At 32.1% G+C, this 25,483-nt stretch overlaps 1 protein-coding gene across 1 annotated transcript in view; it reads left to right on the plus strand.

The window, feature by feature from the left end:
• LOC122630799 (5-hydroxytryptamine receptor 2B-like) overlaps nucleotides 1-25,483 on the plus strand; it is a 101,283-nt gene that overhangs the window by 32,292 nt on the left and 43,508 nt on the right. Inside the window, exons 2-3 of the mRNA XM_043815725.1 lie at nucleotides 11,330-11,712; nucleotides 19,521-19,654. Coding sequence (XP_043671660.1) covers nucleotides 11,595-11,712; nucleotides 19,521-19,654 — 252 coding nt within the window. The 5' untranslated portion in view covers nucleotides 11,330-11,594. The remainder of the gene's footprint in view (nucleotides 1-11,329; nucleotides 11,713-19,520; nucleotides 19,655-25,483) is intronic.

Below are 25,483 nucleotides of genomic sequence, written 5' to 3' on the forward strand. Positions count from 1 at the left end.
TCTCTCTCTCTCTCTCTCTCTCTCTCTCTCTCTCTCTGTACGTCCTTGTATAAGGCCATAAACGTTACGTTCCGCTTGGATTTACATACATCAAAGGAACAGCTGTGAACTTCGACGGTGACTGATTCCGAGATACATGCGTCTCGTTACTTGTACATAAGCTCGAGATTCGCTTATGTACACACAGTATGTACATAAGCGAGTGAGAAGGATGATGACCGTTGGTTTATATCTTTACTCGTACTACTTGGAGTACATTCCTGAGATCTTTCGTACATTTTTTTCGGAATAAAAAAAGAAAAAATAAACTACATATGTACATACGTATACATGTGTACTCCTGTCTTTAGAAAGATATATGGTAGGTGTTAGTGTCCGTATATGTATGAGATTTTTCTATAAATCATTTTTGTTTATGGCAGGGTTGGTTTTCGGTCGGATCTATATCTTGTATTTGCATATCGACACTACCGCCACTAGTTGCTATTCGCAATTTTATTGATTTCTGTCACCTTGAACCCATCGGCCAATATATTATCGTCGTGTATGATATTGTACCATTCGTTCACATAAGTGAACGTCAGTGGGAATTTATGGAATATTGGGCATTTACCACAAGTTGCCAGCCTCTTCAACGATCCATACTACTTGTTGACATTACTACTAGCTAGAAACCGCAACTCCATTGATCTCTATCACTTTGTATCTATTTATGAATACAGGTATTGTCCTACGAATTATATTGGATTATTCTATAGGTATTAATGAATAGAAAACAGAACGTATATTACGTAGATTTATATACTCTGTTGAAATCATTTTTTAGTGATCTTCGTCAGATATTGATATTTGAAATAATCGAGAAATTGAAACGAAAACAAAACAGAGATAAAAATATAAAAAAAAAAGAAACAAAAAAATTTTTTTTCAATCCACCAATTTTAAATTTTTAAAAATATTCGTCAAATTAATCCCCTCTTAATTGTATTTATATAGTCAAAATGAATAATAAATATCATTTGTTATTATTATGAATTATTTTTCTCGTAAAAATTCACGAGGCATTATCGGATTATCATTGTTAACTAGCTACCTGTCGCTAGGTGATAATAGGAGAAAATTTCGTAGAGTTACTTTAGGGTCGCTCTTACTCGGCTTGAACGCCTCCGGCTCTGAAGTAGAGAGCTAGTCAACTGGTTATGGTCGGTTCTTCTCTCTTTCTCTCTCTCTCTCTCTCTCCTTCTCTTTCTCCTTCTCTTTCTCTTTCTCTTTCCAGACAAGCCGCTTACTGTTCTGCAAAGCTTCAGTTCTCAAGCCCTTGGCATTGATGAGTTACCTTTGGCTGTTATTTCTGAAGCTTTGCCAGTTATTCTTCCTTACTTGTTGCATCCGTCCGACCTGTCATTTCCAACCACTACTGTATTTCTCCCATTTGTAGGAAGACTCGTTCATTATTCCACTTAGTAAACTATACTCGGTGTATTCTCAGAATGATTAACTTCAATCAATTCCTAATTCGTAAAATCTATCAAAGATTTTAGAGAGGCTGGACTACACCTAAATCAAATTAGATTACTTCATGACCGCATAGGATTGTCTAAACCATTATCAATGAATGTGCTTTTAGATAGGGCTTTAACACACTCATACTGTATTATCGAAACTCACCAATAATGTTCATCGTGGTATTAATAATCCCATGGTTATGGTACTCCTACCAATTGGATTTCAACATGCGTATTCGACTATTCCTCTCTATCTCCGATATCTAATAGATAATTAACCATGTTGTGTTTCGTCTATAATATTTTATCGATACGTGTTTTCTTTCTTTTTTTTTTAATTTTATTTACGTCGAGTAATAAATATTCTTATTTTATCAGGTATTTATCATTATTTATATTTATTGCGTTTAATTAGAAATCTTAGCGTTCCTTAACGACTCGCAAAGTTACTTTGAATGGATCAAATGTATTTTCTATTTGCAATGAGTTCTATAGTACGCTCTATCGGCTTAAGTTCTCTAAGAACTTATTTACTATTCCTCTTCGTCGACTGCTTGTAAAGTCTTTGGTGTTTCCTACACATCGATTATTGTGCCGCACAACTCCTCTCTCTCTCTCTCTCTTTCTCTCCCTCCCTCTTTCTATGGCTTCCCTTTTCTTGGTTACGATAAAGCTTGCTGAGAAACTCGAAACACTTGATTCTCGCGGCGAACATGCGTTTACTAAGATCTCGTAACTCTGTGCAAACCGGATCAGTGAATAGAGTGAACATTTGTCTCTCCGTCTTTCTCTCTTTCTCTTTGCATAGAGCGAACGTCTTAAAGTAATACCGTCCTTTGCCTGTCGACATTGGTAAATGAGGAGAGAGAGAAAGAGAAAGAGAGAGAGAGAGAGAGCAATTTCAAGAAAGCTCTGTTTCATGATTTTCTTTGAAGAGAAACACGACGACGAATTCGGTAGCTAGCGAAGACAGACTTTGAAGAATAAACAAGCTGATATAAACTCAGAATCAATTTATTATTCTCTTCAAGGGTATGAATGGCGAAACGACGAAATCCCGTTAAAGTTATTATTATCAGTTTCCTTCGTTGTATCTCTTAGTTGTTACGTAATAAAACAACAACGTTTGTTACGTAATCCGTTAACAAGATGTCTTGTATAAATATTTAAAAGTAAAGTATCGGACAGTTGCACGCTGGCTCTTCTACCCACCCGGAAACCGATAGCAGTGGAGAGCGGCAAATAAAAAGAAAGAAAGTATTTTATATATATGTATGTATGTATGTATGTATGTATGTAGGTATGTATGTATGTGTGTGCGGAGGATGAAGAGAAAAAAATAAAGTGGAAACAAAATTCGAGAGCTCGTTGGGACAATCTCCTCTCGTGTTTATCGAGCTCGGTATGTGTGTCTGTGTAAGTGTGCTCGTGTGTGTATATATCTGTTTGTATGCTACTCGCGTATTTATTTATTTCAGAAAAAAACTTTTTAAAATGTTTGCTTGAGAGAATTTTCAATTTTTAATTTCTCTCTTTTTTTCCCTTTCTTTCTTTATTCCTTCTTCTTTTTTTTTTTTTGATGAAAATTTAACCCCTTCAATGCTTTTCTTTCTTTCTCATTTTTTTGTTATTTTGAATCTTTCGCAGAATTATCACGGATCTGATTGTTTCGAATATTGGATAAGTCTTTTCAAGACAATACAACAGTTAGTTGTTAGAATTATGGAATTGTGTAGAAATTCCCTTAGGAAAATTCATTCTATGTGAACTTGTATATATACATACATATCTGAGTCTCACATCCTGCATGTATTATACGGCAAAACTTGATGAAGGTAACATATAACCAATAGCTTATGGAAATAAGTAACAAAACTGTATTCTCGTGAACCGTGCTATACCAGGAAGTATAATAAAAGTTGAGTCTACATGTCGTATTATTAAAATTTCGAATAATGCGTTACAAAATTAACAGATAGATATAATCTAAATGATGTAGGAAATAGAAAGAATGAAGAAAAGAAAAAAAGAAAAAGAAACAAATCGACAGATTTTCGTAGTTTTATTTTTATCATTAAAAAATAGCAACATCGACTATGTATCTTTTCTTCTGAGAAAAATTCGTATTAGATGATTATACAATATTTTCAGATATTTGTTCGATATGTTTTTAAGTAATTAGTACCTCGATATTTGACTATTCAGATGGTCAACCAGCTGCGTTGGTTATGTCAATAAGGACCGCTGAGCCACGTAATATTCGTTATCCCTCTAATGGCAAACATTCATCGAAATATGCCGCTGTATTTCCCAACGGGAAGTCGAGGTCTGGGTAAGAGATGGGCAGCGCGAATTTGATTTAAAATAAAGGTAGTCTCTAGAGACCGAAATCGGTCCGTGAGATCGTGCTGGCGTTTACTCGTTTGCTCGTTTATTGAATGTTTCCTCTTTCATACGTGCTACGAATCTCACAAGTTTTGTTTATATCGTGGAAACGAAATTAAACGGGATAACGATCGTTATGCTCTTTTATGTCATATCCAGATTTAAAGATTCCTTCTGGAGTCACGATATCTTGATTTTTTTGCTTTCTCTTTTTTCTTTTTTTTTCTTTCTTCTTTTTCTTTTTCTTCTTGAAAAAATTTCGAAGAAATCCCGAAACGAGAGAAGTACCTAACGGTAAGACACGACGTTTATAGGAAAGAAAAATTTATAGAAAGTGAGTATAAAAATAAAATGTTTAAAATATCATTGTTTAATTAGATCGTTATATAACAGATATGTATATAACGTAGCAGAGAGAAAGAGTATAAATGTACTTATTAAAAATTAAGATATCGCTCTTTATAAAGGTTGAAGGTACGGATTTCACGAGACAAGAGACAGAATCTTAATGTGGAAAGACGCTTGTGACAGTGGTAGTAGCTTTTGAAATTCGCTCGAGAGATTAGCATCATCGGCAAGAAAGGACGATTAACATTACCGTGGATTCCACGTCAGGGATGGAAATTTCAGTGGAGTCACGATGCAACCCGAAATTCGGAAAAATACTTTCTCGGCGAGCTTGCATATTCATTCCTACACTTGATTGCGAATACTACTACTACTACTACTATTACTATTACTATTACTATTACATTGAAATTCGGGAAGGGACATTAAAATATGTATTTCTCCTGTCCTCCGTTTCTCGAGATTCTACTTCGTAACAATGTTCTGTGAATGAATAAAACCTACGTTTACACATAGGTTGACCTCGATTACGAGGACATTGCTATTTTTTGCCTATTAAAAAAAAAAAGAAAAAATTTTTCTATAAGGAAATTACGTGAAGGAGAAAAACTTGAAGATAACTTCGTAACGAGAATTTAAATTCCTTCTGGACCTACTGATTTAGTAGAAAATTAAAAAAAATGGAAAAGAAAAGAAAAAAGTGAAGAAAAAAAAAAACAATATTTTCGATGAATTTAAAGCTTTCATAAATTTTTTTTCCTCTTTTTTTCTGGCATGAAAATTCTAATCTCATTAGTCGTATACTTACACCATATACAAATACATATATACTTACATTAAATACTTACTCACATTAAAAACACATAATACTGACTAATTTTTTATAATTTAAAAGAAAAAAAAATCAAATCTCCGTTACACCTACTAATTCATAGTTTTTATCATTCATTGACTACGATATTATTTTCGATGAAGGATATATTTAAATCTTAAACTTTTCAATTGTATCCATCTCTCTATTTCTACCTATCTCTAGCTTATCTGTCGATTTAAGATCCTCGAAGCAAAGTGAAAATGAGACGTCGTCGCGATAGAGACGAGAGCGTAAAGCGTTTGATTTCCAGAAAATACGGAACGTCGAGCCGCTGCGCACGGCACCGCATGAAACGATATATCGGAGCTAACAATCCGGATATTGTGCGGTTGGATCTAAAGACAAAAGCATATGATGAAATTCTGAAATTCCATGGAAATCCAATATCCATCGAGGGATCGAGGGATCGAGGGAAGAAGCTTGAATAGGATCCCGTTGTTGTGAGAAGTATTTCGACGATTTCAACTCTCGTCTCTTGTCTCTCTATTTGCCTTTCTCACTTTCTACTATCTCTCTCTCTCTCTCTCTCTCTCTCTCTCTCTCTCTCTCTCTCTCTCTTTCTCTATATCACCTTCTTTCTCTTCCTCATAGGATTCTAACGACATTCGAAACGGTCTCGTCAAATTCGCCGGGTTCGTCTAATTAGCTCGGTACTTCTAATTTCAGATATACAACCTTCCAATTATCGGTTCTGACCTTCTAATTCGTCTCTCGTATTAATGCTCCGTATATATTTTAAAGACGATTTCCAGTAGATTTATTTCCAGCAATGTAAAATAGTACATGCATATTAATAAATGCACATATAACAACAACAAAAAAAAAAGAAATATACAGCAGAAATTGAAAGTAGAGAAGATAGAATCAAATACGTGAAATAGAATTGGTTTAACTGAACAGAGAATTTTTTCTTACGGATAGTTAAATTTCGATTATTATTATTATTATTAATTTTTTTATAATATTAATAACAGACTATAAAAAGAAAAAAAAAAAAAAAAGAAAAAAACGAACTCGATAAAAATTTCCCTACGAATGTTTTCAACATTTCTCACGACAAAAAGCTTCTTTACGCATCTATTATTATGATTATGCTGAAAAAAATAAAAAAATAAAAAAAATCTGTGGCCCTCGTATTTAATGATTCACCTTTGACTTCTCAAGCAAAGAGATCTACATTCTTCCTTTTTTCCTTTATTTTTCGTCGAAACTTTTTTTCCCTTCTCTTTCTTTCACAATCATTCTATTTCCATTTTATTTCTTTTTTGTATCCTTTCTTTTTTTTTATCCCTCCTCCTTCCTTTTTCTCCGTTTTTTCTTTTGCTCTTCGCGCAAAAGGTTTCGAAATAAGGCTTCAGCGAATGCCGTGTATCAAGAAGCGAGAGAAATAAAAGATCGAATTCGTATTCTTCTGGTGTACGCTGCCAGTTTTCGGCTGGATTAAAGGGTCGATCGAGCTCAAGTAGATTCCTTCAAGAGAGGGATCGGCTTTTTCAGTCGCGTCGTATCGATCTGGCACAATGAAACCGTTTCGCGTCTCACTTTTCTCTCTCTCTCTCTCTCTTTCTCTCTCTCTCACGTTCTTTCTTGCACCAGGTTGATTCTAACGACCTCTCTTTTGCTGAGCGTCCAATAAGTGGAAAATTGGAACACGCTGGTTATCATCCTCTCTTTTTCACTCTCACTCACCCTCTCTATCTCTCTTTCTTTGTCTCTCTCTCTCTCTCTCTCTCTCTCTCTCTTTCCGTCCACGAAAATTCGTAAAGTGTAATTTTTTGTTGAACCGATCAAAACATCTTGACCATAACTTAACCCTTTTGTTGTTCTATTTTCGCAACTCAGACGCAACCCCTTAGCTCTATCTTGCGAACGAAAGTTTCGAAAGCTTTAACGACGTCGTCGACGTGAAAAATAAAGGAAGGGAAAGGAGAAATAGAAGAGGATGAAAAGCAAGGAGAAGGTGACAGTGAGAGGATCGAAAGAAAATTTATAAGTAAATCGAAAAGAAAAATGTTTATCGAGCAAAAGGCTCAACTTTGAAAACCGGTTCACAACTTTATACTCACGACATTTCTCACCCCCGAGCCATTATTCTCGGATTCTCTCGTGAAAATTAAAGGGAGGATAACGCCAAATATCGAAATATCGGCTTACCGATAAAGTATAGATATTACATATATAGATATTACACATAGTATGTGCGTCAGAGAAGATTGGAAAATATCGCTGGCTTTTTTTCGTTCACTTTTTTATTATCTTTTTTTTTTTTTTAATTTCTTTTTTCTGTATTTTTTCACAGGTTTATTAAAATTGCACGATTTAAATAAAAATCGAGAATAGTCGAATAATCCATTGATGAAAAATATAGTAATTAGGCCTTCAGTATTTGTGAATTTTAAAAGTTACACATTTAAAGTCCTTTCAATTAACACTTGATCTACTTTACATATATATATATTTTTTTAAGAAGTATCAAGTTCTATTAACAAAAAAGAATGAATTTATTTCTAAAATTATTCGTATTATTTTGTCATTCGGTATATATATAAATATTTAGCCAGATTTGCACAAACATACAGACGCATATATATTATACCTACAATAGCATACATACAATAATTATGGGTTGTTGATAACGCTAGGTCTATCCACTTAATTTTTCACTACCTCTTTGTATTAATCCTCCAACGATAGATTGCATAGGCGTAATTTAGAGCATAAATTTGTCATCTTATCACGTGATATAGAATCAGGAGTAAATCTCAAAATGTCGGTTATTCATATCTACGTTAATTTTAATACCTTTATTACTCTGCAGAAGAGAAGGATAGTTCTCTCCAGAAGTTAAATAAATCTGTTTAGCGATTTAAACCCTCGAGCTATGATATTGTTCCTTCGGGAAAGATTATAATGACCACTTATTAAATACGACTCGACTCCAGCCACTCTAGAATTGTAATTGGTACAGCAGTCATATTGTCTTCTATTTCTTATTCTTAATTCTTTTTTCTTTCTTTCTTTCTTTATTTATTCATTTTTTTTCTTTTTTCTTTAGACTATGGACTAAAGTATATCTATATAGTTATCTATCTCAAGCTACCCTCATTACGTTTTATTTCATTCAAGAAGTGACTTGTATATATATATGTGTGTGTTTGCGTGTGTGTGTATATATATATACATATATATATATATATATATATATATATATATATTGTACAATTTTAGGTATACAAGATAATCTATATAAAATATAAAAATCAAACGTTTTTTTATAAGTAACTCCACAGAAGAATTTTCTTAACTTCTAACAACAGATTATTTTTTTTTCTTTTTTTTCTTCCCTTTTCTTTCATTCTTTTCCCCCATTGTCGAACTACAACGAAATAACTTGAATGCCTCTCGTGAATTTCGTTCTAATGAGACTTTAGCCATACTCGTGAAAACGAACGAGCTAGAGAGAATTTTACGTTCAATTCTATCGTTAGAACCATCGTCATTACAATGATTAACATCGTTATCAATTATTATTGTTATTATTATATTATTGTTATTATTAAGGTAACGATCTATGCATCATGAAAAAAAAAAGAAAAACAAATAGAAAGAATAAAAGTCAAATAAAATGTTATCACTGGTATGTCAACGTTGATACAAAGAACAATTTTTTTTTATTCTTTTCTTTTCTCTTTTTTTTTAAATGATAATCGACATGAAGAAGCCTGATTAAAAACGAAAATATCAGTTTATGCATAACAGATGTGATTAACTCGTGCTAATGATCAAAGAAAATAAAATGAATCATCGTGCTTTCTATTCGTCATTAATACATATATCTATGCATGATTTATTTTAGCGATAAATTTCATATCCGTTGATTTACCCCATATAATACGACATATTATCGAATATAGCTACCAAACGGTAGATATAATATCATACGCATTGAGCATCGAAATTTATCGACATTTAAATGCCAGCTCGTTCCAGTAATTGCAGATGATCGGAATACACGATATCATATGCGGAAGCTTTCGCGGTTTTTGAAACATCGTCGTACTTAGGAAGATAAAAGAGCATGAAAATTAAAACGGTGACACGCAAACTTGATGACGATAATAAAAATCGACGATTTTAATAACGCGATAATATCGTTATAATAAATAAAAAGAATAGCGTGAAAATTGAACGAACGTGTTTGTACGTACGTATTTCTGTTAAAAGAGAGGAAAAAAATAAAAGGAAAAGATAAAGAGTGATATATATATATATATATAAATGTGTGTCTGTGTAGTGCAGATTGTATACACGTGATAAATTTTTACATTTTATTTGAAATTGTCTGTTAGCCATTATAACATTTATAATGTTCATTAACAAACAATCATAAATATATATATATACATATATTTGAATAAATTATAAATTGTTTCTCTTTTCGCTCGCATAAACGTGTGGTTGCGTACATATGCGAGTGTATTCATATATATATATATATATATATATATATATATATATATATATATATATGAATGTTTATGCCAGTACTGTTAAAACAGAGAGAAATAAGGAGAAAGAATGATCATAAATTATAAACTATATACCATCATCCACTCTTCCTCTCTTTTTTTCTTGCACCTCAGAAGAGAAAGAGAGAGAGAGAGAGAAAAGGTTCAATATTATTAAAAATATACACTTGAGAATTTTTATGGAAAAAATTAATAGCCATTCGTATGTGTGTGCGTGTACGTGTGTATGTGTATATATGTATGTATATAAAGGAAAAGAGTGTTAAATCGTTCTATGATATTACCAATTCCATAAAAATTGCCTGAGAGTAGAACGATTGCCTCATAGTCTTTCATTAAATCGAGCTTCCTCGCTTATTTGCAAACCGGATAGTGGTGGTATTTTTTCCCCCTGAATTATTCCGGACATTACTTTCAACTTTTTCTTCTCCTTGAACTCCATTCCCACCCTTCCTTCCTTCCTTCCTATCTTTTTGTTCACTCTTTCTCTTTCTCTCTCTTTCTCTCTGTCTGTTTTTCATTCTTATTTTATTTCCTTCTTTTTCAACTCCCTTTACCTTTTCTCCTATTCTTTTTTTTCCTTCCTTTTCACCGTAAAGCTTTCCAGCCTAATATTTACCCATTACTTCACCATGACCCAAATAGCTTCCAAGCTCTCATTCGGATAGTATAAGTACGTTCCTGAAAGTGGATATGCATGAAGTTCATGTAAATCATCACCATTTGAATGAACCGAAGAATTCAGAGAAAGCGAGAATACATATTATATATATATATATATATGCATATATACACACACACATATATATATATGTATAATAAAATGATCTATATGTATGAAAAAAATGAGAGAGAAAAAGAATGTGTAAAAAAAGAGACTTTTTTGTTTCAGTGCAATATGTAAAATTAATCATAGTTAATAACGCAAGTAATCTGTCAGTGATATTGAATAATTTTTTTTATAAAATTAAAAAGAGAGAAAAGAAAAAGATATATATATATATATATATATATATATATATATATCTGTGTAAGAAAAATGATATTACTATTTGATTCGTAATAAATAATCGCTCTTTTTTAAACGACTTGCCATTTATTTTAACAAAGCACATCCATCGATAATGATAGCCACAACGAGTACTTGAAATTGTCTATCTCTCTTTCTCTATCGCTTTTTCACTTCTTTCTTCTCCACTTCTCTCTGCACTCATCGATGATACTTTTTGTCCTTCTCTCTCTCTCTCTCTCTCTCTCTCTCTCTCTCTCTCTCTCTCTCTCTCTCTCTCTCTTTCTTCCTCCCTCTCCTCCTTTCTTTCTTTTTAACTTTCTCTTTGTTTGTGCTCTACTTTTATAGTTGGCTATCTTTTAAAGAGCTCGTCCTTAAGACACTTGATCGATATTAAAAATGGCACTCTCTTATTTTTTCACATTTACGTGACTACGATAAGAAAGTCAAGATATTATACTTGATTTTCTATCTCTCTATTTTTCTGTCTCTCTCTCTCTCTCTCTCTCTCTCTCTCTCTCTCTCTCTCTCTCTCTCTCTCTGTCTCTTTTCGAAAAGAAATCGATAATAATTTATGTTAGCAAGATCAAAAAAATATAATCGTGTCATCTTGAAATATTGATTGTATCTTACTGCGAAGGTTTTTAATTAACAAGAGGAAACTTTTTTAATTTTGCAGGTATAAAAGGATTCCTTGGATTATGAAAAACGTGTAAAAGAAAAATGGAAGCTACGATTTCTATGCCTTTGAACGACTCGATGAATTTCGATAACGAATCAATGACAATAGCTTGTTGAAACGACTGAAATTAAATATTCGAATAAGGGCTATAGACTAAGATCGGATCGATTACCGATAAGCCGATCATGACACGTATCGCGAAAAGATGATGACCAGCGGTCATTGAAGACCGCTAGAAAACCGGTTCTGCAGTCATCTCAGAATGGAGGAAAACATCAGTATCGCAACGAATGCGACGGTGAAAAATTTCGATTTTACCGATCCATGGGTCATACTGAGAGCTGTCGCATTGGCTCTTTTGATCCTCATCACTATTATAGGTAAGACACATCTTTCATCTTTATTTGATGTATTTACATAGTACGAGCATGTTCTCCGACGATTTTTCTATGATATGTAAGTAAATAAATTTTTTTTTATAAGTACCAAGACAAACTCGCAATTTATCGTATATTCTATAAATAGTTATAGTCTGTCCAAAAAAAAAGAAAAGAAATTATATAAAAATTACAAATGATATCATTTGAAACGATTCCTATTAAGATCGCATATCCTGCATACATCCAAATTTGATCCGACACGTAACTTCTTGAAAATGACGGATCCCTTATGATTTTCTTCCTCAATCACTCTTGATGATATATGCGTTCGGTAATTCTCAGCAACGATGTAATAACTAATAAGCCCGGCGAACAACCGATTGAAATTAGCGCGTTGATAGTTACTTGTTAAACGAACTGGGTACCGAAGCCGTTAACTCGAGGTCGGTAGATGTATCGGTAGCATAATTGATTTCGAAACCATCACGACCATTAATCGTCATTCCTCCACTGAAACTATATATATATATATACCTATACACGAGCATCTTACCACCCTCCTCATCTCGACATATGTATGTGTGTATGTATATATGTGTGTATAGTTATAAGCATAACTACTTCTCATAGGCGTCGATAAATTATTTAATATACTTTTCCTTTGAAGTTACTTCGAAAATTAGAAATTTTCTATTATAACGACCATACGACGTTAAAATCGATTTTAATGAATCATTCAAAGGAAAAATTGAAAAGCTTTTGATATTAACATTTTGTTTATATTTAAATTAATCTACATAAATGAAAAATATTAATTTACTTATTTTAAATTGTTGCAAAAATTATATATAAAAAATATTTTATTACAAATCTATATCTAATATATATGTAATATACATTGTATATACACTTAGATATCAATGAAATAAAATTATTATCAATTTGCATTCGATATATCTACATATATATATAAAATATTAAAAAAGGAAAAAATTCAAATAACATCAAACTTCCTTTAATATAATCATTCTTTCTTTTCTTTGATCATAGCTGACATATTGCTGTTATCATTATCATCGGTTGTAAAAGCTCAAGATTTAAGAGAGAGTCCCTTGAATCGTGGTAGAGTCGATGCCTATGTCGAGGGTTACGAGATAACGACGTCGTCGTTGTCGCCGTCGTCGTCGTCGTCGTCGTCGTCGTCATCGTCGTCGTCGTAGTCGTAGTCGATGGTTCGTCTTACTAACATACACTACCCAACTGACACATCTATATGTGCGCGCGAGCATAACGGGTGATCAATTTAAACCTGACACGCTTCGACCGCGTATAATCTGTCAACGACAGTGACGCGGGTAATCGCTATCGTATTAAATACTTCTCCCTGCTCTCGACCTACCGACCTGCATACCGATACGCTTACTTGTTTCTCTATAACAAAACTTATTTACAAAATCAAAATATCCCTATATTTTACTATATGATTTTAATAAATAATTAACTTTGAACACATTTAAATCTATCATTTATTCACACACACACACACACGTGTGTGGTGTGTGTGTGTGTGTGTGTATAAATGTGTAAGAATATCAGTCAATCATGGATTATAATTTATAATAAGTACGTATCTACCCTGACATATATTTTTTAAATACATCATAAATAATCCTATTAAAATATACGATAAATAAAATATATATATCATAAATATACTACTTATTTATTTTTTTATTTTCATATTAAATAAATTGATCAGATTGCGTACATACAGAAATACAGAAAATTTGTGTACGTTCTTTACAAAAAAGTACGACAAATACTTAACTACTAATCATAAATTGTATCATGTGCTAATTTCTTTTTCTTTTTTTTTTTTACCTTATCACATATATCTTTATCTTTACGCATTATTGAATATTTAATTGCACTGTTAAAATTTATTCAAACATAGTTATTTAAAATCGTCCAGTAAAACGGATCGATCTACATATATTTATTTCCAATATTTACATACAGATATTATTACATATAGATATTATTACATATAGATATTATTACATATAGATATTATTACACATAGATATTATTACATGTAGATATTATTACATATTGACATTTTACATATAGATACCTATCTCGCATTTTTGAACATTTACTGTTTGCAAGATATTGTTTGTTACATATTGGAAAAAAATATATATAAATTTAAATATATAGATAATAAATAGATAGATACCTATATATAAAAAGATTAGCTCGTTGAAAGATATTGTCAAATTATTCGTAATAACGAGAACGTATTATTATCAATCACTGTTTCCAATAGCTACAGTTTGATATCATTTTTAAAAGCGTATACACTTTCTAATAATAATATATCCTATTAGCAAAAGGGATCGATCGTTTTGTCAACTATTATAGCTCGAGTTATTACGTTATTTTTCTGGTGGGCGTACAAAATATTAATAAATGAAATTTTAATCAAAAGATAACAGAATAACTAAGCTAATATATTCTACAATGGTGTTTTCCCGTCATTTCCTTATGATACGTATATTTTGTAAAAGCCAATCAGTTTTCACGTACAAAAGCTAACATCTCTAACGTATTTAATATTACACGTAAAATATATTTTACCAAAGTGTTTCTACGAAAGATCGAGTAATAATTATTCCGACTTATATGTACACTTTTGTTCGTCCATAAAAGATTTAATAATTTATCGACGTGGGCGAAATGCGATAACAAAGCGTAGGAAAAACAAGCAGTTAGTTGGCCGATATTATAACGCGTAATATCTCATCTTTCTTCTCCTTTTGTATACTTACGATCTAAGAGAGACTACTTCAAGGAGAGGAATATTTTCTGTAAGATGGGCACACCACGATATCGTTCAAGAAGTATTACCCTCATTAATAATGCATGACCGACCAAAGTTTTTTCTTTTTCTTTTCTTTTTTTCTTTTCGTTTCTTTTTCTTTTTTTTTACTTTTTTTCTTTTTCTGTACCCCGAAACTCCTTACCGATTTGAAAATTTTTATATGAAAGCCTCGACGAATCTTAGAAAGAAAATGGTATGCATCACGGACTAGAGTAGACCCCGATCAAGAGGTTCTCTTTATTCTATCAAATATCGTTATGAGCTTGCTTCTAAAAAGAAAGAAAAAAAGAAAGACAGAAAGAGAGAGAAAGAAAAGAGCAGGTTAAAAATACTCGTTGGAATCTCGCCAAAAGAAAAAGACGAAACTTTTAAAGCCTTGGATCGTGAATTTGCAAACTTAATCACTAGAAATGACCTATAAATTACGTATGGAAAATTGGACGTAACTATAAACAAGTGAGTGTCATATTCGTTTCAATTATGTCGTGAAAAAGGAAAAAAATATATGTCTGTTGTTTGAGATTGACGAATTGTTACTTTTTCACGGTTATAAATCGATTCGACGTATCTACCATTTTTCTTTGATATTATTTTCTTTCTCTATTGTCGCGCACGCAGGTATAACATAAAATATGTGCGTAAATAAATAAACGTGAAATAAAATGAAAAGAAGAGAAAGAATGAAACGAAGGAAAGTTGTATATGAATATACAAAAATTAAATAAACAAATAAATAAATAACCGGCATTGTAGCAACGTTTAATTTAAATGAAATACGTGACCGTTTAAATAGAACGTCTTCAATCCATTCAAGAAACGCGTTACGTTGGCATTTTTACTTTTAGCTGTGGTAGAAGTGACTTAAGAGTCGAGAGGATAAGGGCCTTCTAAAAATGTGTATACATACATATTTGCCTTTGGACGTGCACGAATGAGGACACTTTGTCATGTCCAAAATGTGGTAAAGCGAAGCTTAAAGTGCGAGGAAAATAAACGACATGGCGACGAATCATTGAACACCCTTACGACATTATGAACGATCTTAAAATGTGAAAATAAAAACGCCATTTTTAGTGCTATTTTATTATTCAGCGATCTTACGTTCTATCTTTTATACATCTATATATACATATGTATATATACAATAATTAATGTAATGTATATACAATAATTAATAATTTAAATGTTTTATAAATAATTCGTTTTTATAAACTTTTTTTATTATCAAATATGAAATGCATTATATATTAATATTTCTATGTCTATATATATATACATATATACATACATATATATATATACACACACACACACACACACACATTTCTCTCTCTCTCTCTCTCTCTCTCTCTCTCTCTCTCTCTCTCTCTCACTCTCTGTCTCTCTTTGATAGCTCTCGTAGTTTAATAGCTCTTCGAACGTGATACAACTTTGATATTTGAAATTTCAAAATTGTTCCTTACGTAGGTTCGATGTGGTCTACATATTCGCTAAGTTTCATGTAAAATTAAAATGTCCAAGTTAGTAAGATGATACTCCGGTGAATCTAATCAATGATACATTGCATATCGTCCTTTAGCACGACCATAACATTTCAAAACTCTGTAAACTCGATTTCGTACGTATGTATGTATCTAGGTGAAAAGCATGAGTAGGAAGAACGGAAATTGTATCACGTATACTATTTTACCTCGCCCCAGGTATATCTTCTTCGATATCACGCTTCCGAAGGATCGATTACGAGAGACACGTGCGATCATACATATATGTCGAAGGAGAAACTGACGAGCCGATAATCCTTGTATCTCGTGGATTATGGTCGATAAGTTGAACGAGAAAAAGAAATAGAAAAAGAAAAAGAAGAATCGAAAATCCGGATTGTCTTGGTTTAGCTCGGTAATCCTACACTCATTCCATCATTATATGTATACAGATGGTGAGCCACAAAAAAAATAAGAAAAAATGAAAGTTTCTAAGTGATTTTAAAAATCAATTACTTTTTTACTTGATACTTTTTAGACTTAATAGTTTTACAAGGTAATTTGATAATCTGAAAAAAAATGGAAAATTAATCTGAAAAGTCTCGAATAAGAGTAATCGATTCTTCAAATAATTTAGAAACTTTCTACCCAGCCTGTATACTCTAATCCTGTATATATAGACATATATACACACACACATATATATATATATAGAAGCAAATGTATATATATATATATATATATATATTTGCTTATTTCTGTACTAATTTTTCGTTATTAAAATATTCTAGTAAATTAAGTTGGACTACGAGGATAAACTTATTGTTATTATATTGAAGTACGAAACGAAGAATCTCTTGAAGCGTGTACCACATTACCGGTTAAAATTTAAGGCAAAATGCATTTACTCTTCTCTCTCTCTCTCTCTCTCTCTCTCTCTCTCTCTCTCTCTCTCTCTCTTTCTCTTTCTCTGTCCGTCTCTTTCTTTCTCTCTCTCTTTTATTCTTGTACGTTTCCGTTCCATTTTCCCGTTTTTGTTTTTGAATTTCCATTTACTTCCATGGAAGAGGGAATACGAATTTCTATCGTCTTGTATTCCGAAATAGTTCTCCAATGCTCGAATGGAGGAAAATAATAATGCAAAACAACTTTAGGATTGCGAATTCGTCGAATATATTGTATGACTAACAAATTACTCCGAAATATTATAGTATAAGATATGCATGTATAGTTACCCGTTCACAATTATTTGAATGTTAATATAAAAATATTATAAAACGAGAAACTCTCGAATGATACAAAACAGGTTGAGTGAATGAGGATAGGTAACAGTTTTATACGAGTAACGGAACATGAACGGTACCTTTCAGGTGCTTCTCGCGAAATCATTTTCCGTTGTTTACAGTTGACCTATTTGTTATTATGTATATCTTGCATAGTATGCAACATATATAGTAAGAATGCATATATATAGTAAGAAGACATAATATACATGTACCTATATGAAGTTTCGACGAGATTATTTCATCTCTTTTTTTTTTTTTCAGTTTCTCTCCTTTTTTTTGTTTTCATTCGCGAGTTCTCTCTGTACCCAAAAAAATTGCTACATTCGATTACATTGTTTTTTATCCATGAATACTGAAACGAAATTTTGAATAACGCATCTCTCATTCACTCTCGTTCATTTACAATTAATAAATTCTTTTTTCTCTTTTTTCCAATAAATTGTAAAGTGTAGCAAAATGAAAGAGAAAGAGACAGAAAGAGAGATATAGAAAGGGAGAGAGAGAGAGAGAGACAGAAAGAGATCGCGACACGATGACAAAGATACACCGAAGAGATAAAAAGAGTAAGAATGGAATAGCATTTTCATTCAATCTCCATTCGAGTTTGCCCGTAATTCGCGCAGAAAATACTAACATCGATATTCCTGTCGCGGTGTATAAGCACGATTTCATAACACCGCGTGCTTCGCATATTTAGAATCGTCCAAACGCGCGAAAAGATCAATTTTATTATCATGACATACATTACATTTCTTTGTTCCATCGTCAGCAACTTTTCTTTTATCGATTATTTATCGTGATAATTGCATATAACATGTATTGCATGTAGAGTTAATACGTTATATAACATTGAAGAGGAAAGCAAAGAGAGACAGAAAGAGAGAGAGAAAGAGAAAGAGAGAAAGAGAATGTCCGAACGTTTAATTAACGAAATAAATCATTTTTATTTATAGTTACATGTAGATATACAGTTATATATAGATGCATAAAAAATAAACGCAAATGATTCTTTTTGCTTTCGTTAAAACAAATATATATCTAACTATTCGTATGTACTTATAAATACATGAACGATAATAATGAGCCACATCTACCAGGGTAACGCGTTTTGACGATGTTGACTATGAAATTAACTTTCAAGTCCTATAATTTATAAAGCTTAATTACTCGATTTTCCGAGATCCTAATTAATCGGCCAACTTCCAACCGGGTTTACCATTGAATGCTTTGTTAGAACTATAAACGTGGTTTCTGCTTCTAAAGACCGTTGGAATATCAATTTGTATCATATTGAGAAATTTGTATATACATACACACATATATACATTTAAGTGTATATATATACACCCACACACTTAAATGTCAAATTATATATACAATATATATATCGTATATATACATATATATCGTATAACGTAGGACAATTCGTATCTTCTCGAAATCCTCTTTAACAAATCATTGGACATATTGCTATTTTCAGTCCAGTTTATACAGATTCAATTCTATTGTTTTTTAAAGTAGATCATGTTCTCTCTTTCTCTCTCTCTCTCTCTCTCTCTGTTTGATTATTTTTTTTTCTAAAAAAAGAAAATAAAAGACGAATCGTCTATTTCGATCTCGAAGATCGAAAAAGCATCCACATTATCAGTCGACTTTTCCATCAACGAGAAAGCAGGACGACGTGAGAAAATCTACGAGAATTTCTTCGCGTTTCGATATCGACCGACCGAGTGTGTTGATAAAAAAAAAAAAGAAAGAAAGAGCAGAGAGAGACAGAGACAGAGAGAGAGAGAGAGAGAGAGAGAGAGAGAGAGAGAGAGAGAGAAGGATAAAGTGTGTTAATAAAAAAAGAACATACACATACACACACCAAAAGAGAAAAGAGTAAGGAAAGAGAGAGAGAGAGAGAGAGAAAGAAAGAAGGACAAAGAAAAATATATTGCAACGTTTTAACGTGTCGAGTGGCAATATAGTAAATACACGTAAAACGTCTCGACTCCCAATGAGATTCTGTCGGTGACCTAGTCGACCAGGGCGCTCGAAGGACATGCTCGTATATGTACTACCTTAATACATCTAATACATCTAGATTATTTGATTTGACGCTTATAAACGTGAGAGCATCTTAACACTCCTTAATATTTGCATATGTTTCAGGGAATTTGTTCGTAATAGCGGTGATCCAAATGCAAAGGAGCCTACGATCCGTAGCAAATTATTTAATCGTGAGTTTGGCCGTCGCCGACCTTATGGTTGCCTGCCTCGCCATGCCACTCGGGGCTGTTTACGAGGTACGTAATTTGCTGACTATAATAGACCATTCCGTATTATGGCCATACGATATGTATTCTCTATATATGCGTATCTATCTATCTATGTATTTATGTATCTGTTTATGTATATTTCGATACGTTGATTCGAATCATTTTCTAATCAGCCAGAAAGAAAATCGTCTAAGGGGAATGTATGACGAGGAAGGAACAAGAAAGGATCAATAATAAATCGAAAATTTAATGTAGACAGAGATCCTAGGATTCGTAGGAGTTTGAGAAAGCAAGAAAGGAGTTCCTCGATAATAGTTGTCGGTTTTAAAGCGACATTTGTTCGTTGACTTATCGTATAACTACATTTTAATCTCCCGCATAAATTATTAACTTTTCGTAAATCCTATATAGTCTGTCCAAACAGAGAGAATTTAATAGGAAGAGCTTAAAAAAGTCTAAGTAGATATGAACAAAAAAGGATTGCTCGATAACGAGATGTCGGTTTTAAAATGGAAATTTTTTGATTGACAATCAAAAGTATTATTAAAGTTATTATAAATTATTTACTATTGCTCATAAGCTATCTACGATCTATCGTAAGGATTACGACACGTGCTTTTGGGAAAGTAATACTAATTTGACCTTGATCTTTAGAATCGATATATCGGAATGAACTATCTTTGTCGATTACGAAGCAGAAAATTAAATTGAAAACCGGTGACTTTTCATTTTTCTATAGAGTCCCATAGATCGGAGGAAGGAATACACGTGCACATGTGCACTCGCATACACAAATACACACATACATAGACAATACATATATCTTCATCTTTTAAAGGCCATCCTCTCGGTCAGATTCAACGGTTATGTCCAACATTGGTGGTCCAGGTCATGGCCTAGCTTGGCCTAGGCGTAAATAATGGCCGGGTCTATATCTCTGATATCGCTTTGTGCATTGATTCCGTAGCTAGAGTTCAAGCATAACCGTAGGGATATTGTAATCCACGGTAATATTTCGATAAATGTCGACTATAATGGTGATCCTTTTTTTCTCACCTTTTTCATCACCTTTTTCTTCTTTTTTTTCTTGTTTCCCTTCATTTCTTTCTTTTATTGTTTATTTTTTTATTTTCTCTCTCTCTCTCTCTCTCTCTCTCTCTCTCTCTCTCTTTCTCTCTTTCTTTCTCGAAATGAAAATGATATAAATTTTTCTTGAAGAACCGTCAAAATTTATTCATCTTATTCTAATGCGAGATAATATCTATCGTCTCCTTCGTTCGTTATTAAAGTTATTTGACTTTGTTTAAAACAAACAAGACAAGTTTCGAATTTACTCGCTAGTTGCAACACGCAACGACGATATACGAACGCATAGACGCAATGCATTAGCGTTGAAATTCTCCGGGGTTTATTCATTATCTTGAAACGAGATCTCCCCAAATGAAATGAGACGCGAATGTTGAACCGAAATGTTAACTCGTACCATAAGTTTCCTTACCTATTCGAACATTTGCATGCGTATATGTATTGTAACTATATGCTCGAAATGTTTTCACATAGTTATAGTTACGTCTTACACATTAAAATTTTCCCATGCTTTATACACCTGTAAATTCGTATTCGTATTCGTATTCGTATTCACGTTAAAGCGAGAATTTAAAAAAAAAAAAGAACGAAGAGCAAGGAACAAAAGATAAAATAAAATAAAATAAGATAAAATAATATAATATAATATAATATATTAGAATTATGAATTAATTATTTGTTTTTCAAACCATGTATTTCATCGAGTATCAGTGACACGATAGGATTCGATGTTTCGTCAGAGAGTTCTGGTTTCACTATATACGTGACATTATCTGTTTTACGATACTGAATATCCGTTCAATATATATATATATATATATATATATATATATATATATATGAATGTAGGTGTGTATATATAGATTTATGCGTGGACATGCGTAGAGACGAAACGTGGTCGTTCGGTGGGCATGACCTACATGCAAACAAACCCCGCTGAATTTTCCACGCAACTGCTATTGTTATTGATCTCTGATACCGGCTGATTTGACAAATCAGCAAATTTCAATAAACGAAATACGAGTTTTGTATGTAAAGAACGTGAAAAGCGAATTCGCGATGATTTACATTTTAAATTAAGTCGACGAAACGAAAAAATCAATTATTCGTATCTCGTCATCGTTTCGGAAAAGATTGGAAGGGTGGCACGGCATGTAGGGGTGGGTGAACGAGATTGATGGAAATATAGGTGATAACGTTTAATGAATGACTCGATTCGATAAAATCACTCATCCCTTCGTTCACCATTCTTTTATATTTTATTGACACGCATTACGTAATTTCGAAACCTTTAAATCAAATTCCTTCGTGTTCACCATGTTGTTTTGTGTGTGTAATAATGTATTATTCGCTTAGCGAGTGTCATTACGTTCACCGCAAACTAGAAAATAATTTGAGATATATATCGTTGGATACAAAGAATAGAGAGAGAGAGAGAGAGAGAGAGAGAGGATTTCAGTGAAAAGTGGATATAATAAAGTTTCTGATTTTCCAGATTACGTTACAATAATTATTCTTCTCTTGATATTGCTTTCAATAAATTCAATCGCAATTGCCGATAGAAATCAGCCGATATTGAAAATTATATTTCTGTTTAATCGATCTCCGATTACCATCTACTTCGTTATCTTTTTTAATTTTTATAACACACACAGTGAAAGAGAGAGAGATGTATATGTTTATTAAATATATAAAGGCTGTCTCGTTTATGTCGAAAAATTGGAATATCTCGTGAGACGATTGAACTGATGAAAAAAATTTTTTTTACAAATGATTTTGGTATAAAAGGGTAGATCATCGTATGCATACTTTTTTTTCCTTTTTCATCTTTTTGGCAGGTCAAGCGGCAAGGGAAATTTCAAATTTTAGATGAGTGTAATTATATTACGTATATTACTTTGGTGTGTGTGTGTGTACCAAATTATATATGTTTGTATATATATATACACACCAAAGGACATAAAATAACATATTGGCCTTTTTATATATTATACAACCAAAAATATAATTTATTATAGAAATAATATACTTTTTTAATCTAAAATATCACATAATATAAATAACATCATTAAATCTCAGTTTAAGATGGGGGTAAAATTTTTTGATTACATTAGATCGTAAAATACTTTTTATATTTAGGATCGTAAAGGATCTTCTATAACGTAAAAATTCTTTGAATATTAACGCGCACGCGTATATATTGCATTTATTTATCATATGCGCATATATTATATCGATGTCTATATAAAAGAAAAAAAAATAAGAGAGAAGAGAATGATAGCCCCATTTTCTTTAATATCATCTTCAATTATTATCAGATAGCCTACATGATGCCCGATAAACTGACAGCTTCGTTATCGCCCACATCTTTTCCGATGGCGAGAGGACGGATATCAGAAAGTATATAATAACGATAAGATCTTCCAATATTCATGGCTCTACATTATGATGAAACTCTTTTTCCTCGTATTTGTAGTTTTTTATAAAAAGAAAAAGAAAAAGGAAAAAAAAGTATATAACGAGCAGATAAAGGCTATCATTCTAACAAATTACGAAAATATAATAATTATTAAACTTTCTAGCAAATTTTTATATTCGATTTGAAAAGTTAAAGAGACAGAAAGATATATCAGATAGATATAAAATATTATAAGTGTCTATAAAAAGCAGATTGCACATCATCTAATTTAATATGTAATTATATTCCCTATATAAAAGTAATGTATATTACTTATAAAAAGAACATAGAAAATATAATGTCGACCAGAAATGTTCGATATTCACTGAAATAAGGATTTCAATTTTCCGTTCGACTTTAACGACCAGAACACGTTGTCCTCGAGTCGACAATTAATCGAGTTTCCGGCGACAAAGCAAGCGGTTAAGTTATGCATCTGTAATTATACGAGAAGAACCCTCCCGTGAGAAAGTTTAAAATGGAATAAAAATGGTTTTCACGTGGGTGTTACGTGCTTACGTAATGTCTGACGTCGTCATACTTACTTTGATCGAGTAATAAGAGAGAGGAGAAGGAGAAAAAGAAAAGAAAGAAGAAAAAAATTAGAATGAAACGAATAATAATAATTCATGATTTATTTATGTGTTTAAAAAGGAAAAAAGAAAAGAAAAGAAAAGAAAGAACTTAGAACGAAATGAATAATAATTTATAATTTCATTTCTTTATTTTCGTTATCTTCTTCTAAACGTACCATTTTTATAATTTTTTATTGTTTCGTCTTTAAAAGAAAAAATGAACAAATAAATAAAAATAAAACAAAATGAAAAGATTCCTTTTTAAGAAAATTTAAGATTCCAAGTGTGACGACGAGTGAATAAATTTTACGTCACCCAGGTACAATGACAAACAAAGTTTTCCACCGAGACGAGATTCTAAACGCGTAAAGCGGCATCTGTCGCATATCTTCTTTCGTAAACTGTGTTCTCTCTTCCTTATAGAAAATTCTAGGCAAGGAAGTTTTTTATCTAACTCGCTTGAAAGTTGGTCACATGTGCTACCTCCTACGTGGATGATATCTCTTTATCTTTATTCCTTTCTCTCTTTCTCTCTCTATCTCTATCTGTATCTCTCTCTTTCTGTCTTTCTATCTTTCTATTTCTATCTGTCTCTTTCTTTCTTTCTACCTTTCTTTCTATCTGCATTTATCTCTTTCTTTCTCTCTCTTTCTCTCTCTCTCTCTCTCTCTCTCTCTCTCTCTCTCTCTCTCTTCTTCATTTGCTTCATATATAACAATAAGAGAAGACAATGGTTACGCAGAAACCGTCCGTACAAGTTGTGTTCCAGTCTCTCTCTCTCTCTCTCTCTCTCTCTCTCTCTCTCTCTTTCTCTCTCTCTCTCTCTCTTTCTGTTAGACTCGAGACACACTTTGAATACGAAGATATATCTTTCTCTTTTGCCGTAGGGACGATTCCACCGTAAAACATTCATGAACCCTTTCGCTAATTACGGGTCCAAGCTCTCTTACACGTTCTATATGTCTCTTCCCACTGACAACGCTCGTAGCTAAAGTTCTCTCGCTTCTACAATCTTTCTCGCTTCTCACTCTAATTCCTTTTCCCTGATTTACAGTCGAGTTATAATACACGTAATCTCAAGAAAATAACATTCCGACAACGATAATAAAAATAAAAATAAAAATAAAAATAATAATAATAATAATAATAATAATAATAATAATAATAATTGTAATAATCGTAGTAATCGTAATGATTAATATATAAAAATGGAGAAATATCTAAATATATAAGTACTTATTTATACGATTCAAAAGTCCTTTAATTTATTATTACTCATGTGAAATCTTTTCAATTTATATATTAACTATTTATTAGCGTTAAAACAAAACAAAAAATGATTTGATTACGAATTAAAAAGTTTCCTAAATATTTTTCTAAAAATTTCCTTCTGGTAATATAAACGTATCCATTATATGACATTAACATAAATTATTTATGACTATTGCATTATACTTTTGGGGAAAATTTCAGAAAGTTTACTAATGCACAAGGAGTGCAATATGTAGAACGGGGATATACTCAAGGAGCAAAGGATGTAAAAGGAACTTTCCTGACCAACTCTCAACATCATTTTACGAACGAAGTTGTTTATATTAAAATTGCATGATTTCGTAAGATGTAACTTTCTTCTAAACTCTCGAAGGGCCTTGCTTCTGTTATGTGTGTTAAGTTGCATATCGACTTTTTTGTCTCTCTCTCTCTCTCTCTCTCTCTCTCTCTCTCTCTCTCTCTCTC

This window comes from Vespula pensylvanica, chromosome 7 (assembly GCF_014466175.1).
Source record: "Vespula pensylvanica isolate Volc-1 chromosome 7, ASM1446617v1, whole genome shotgun sequence".
Classification (NCBI taxonomy): domain Eukaryota; kingdom Metazoa; phylum Arthropoda; class Insecta; order Hymenoptera; family Vespidae; genus Vespula; species Vespula pensylvanica.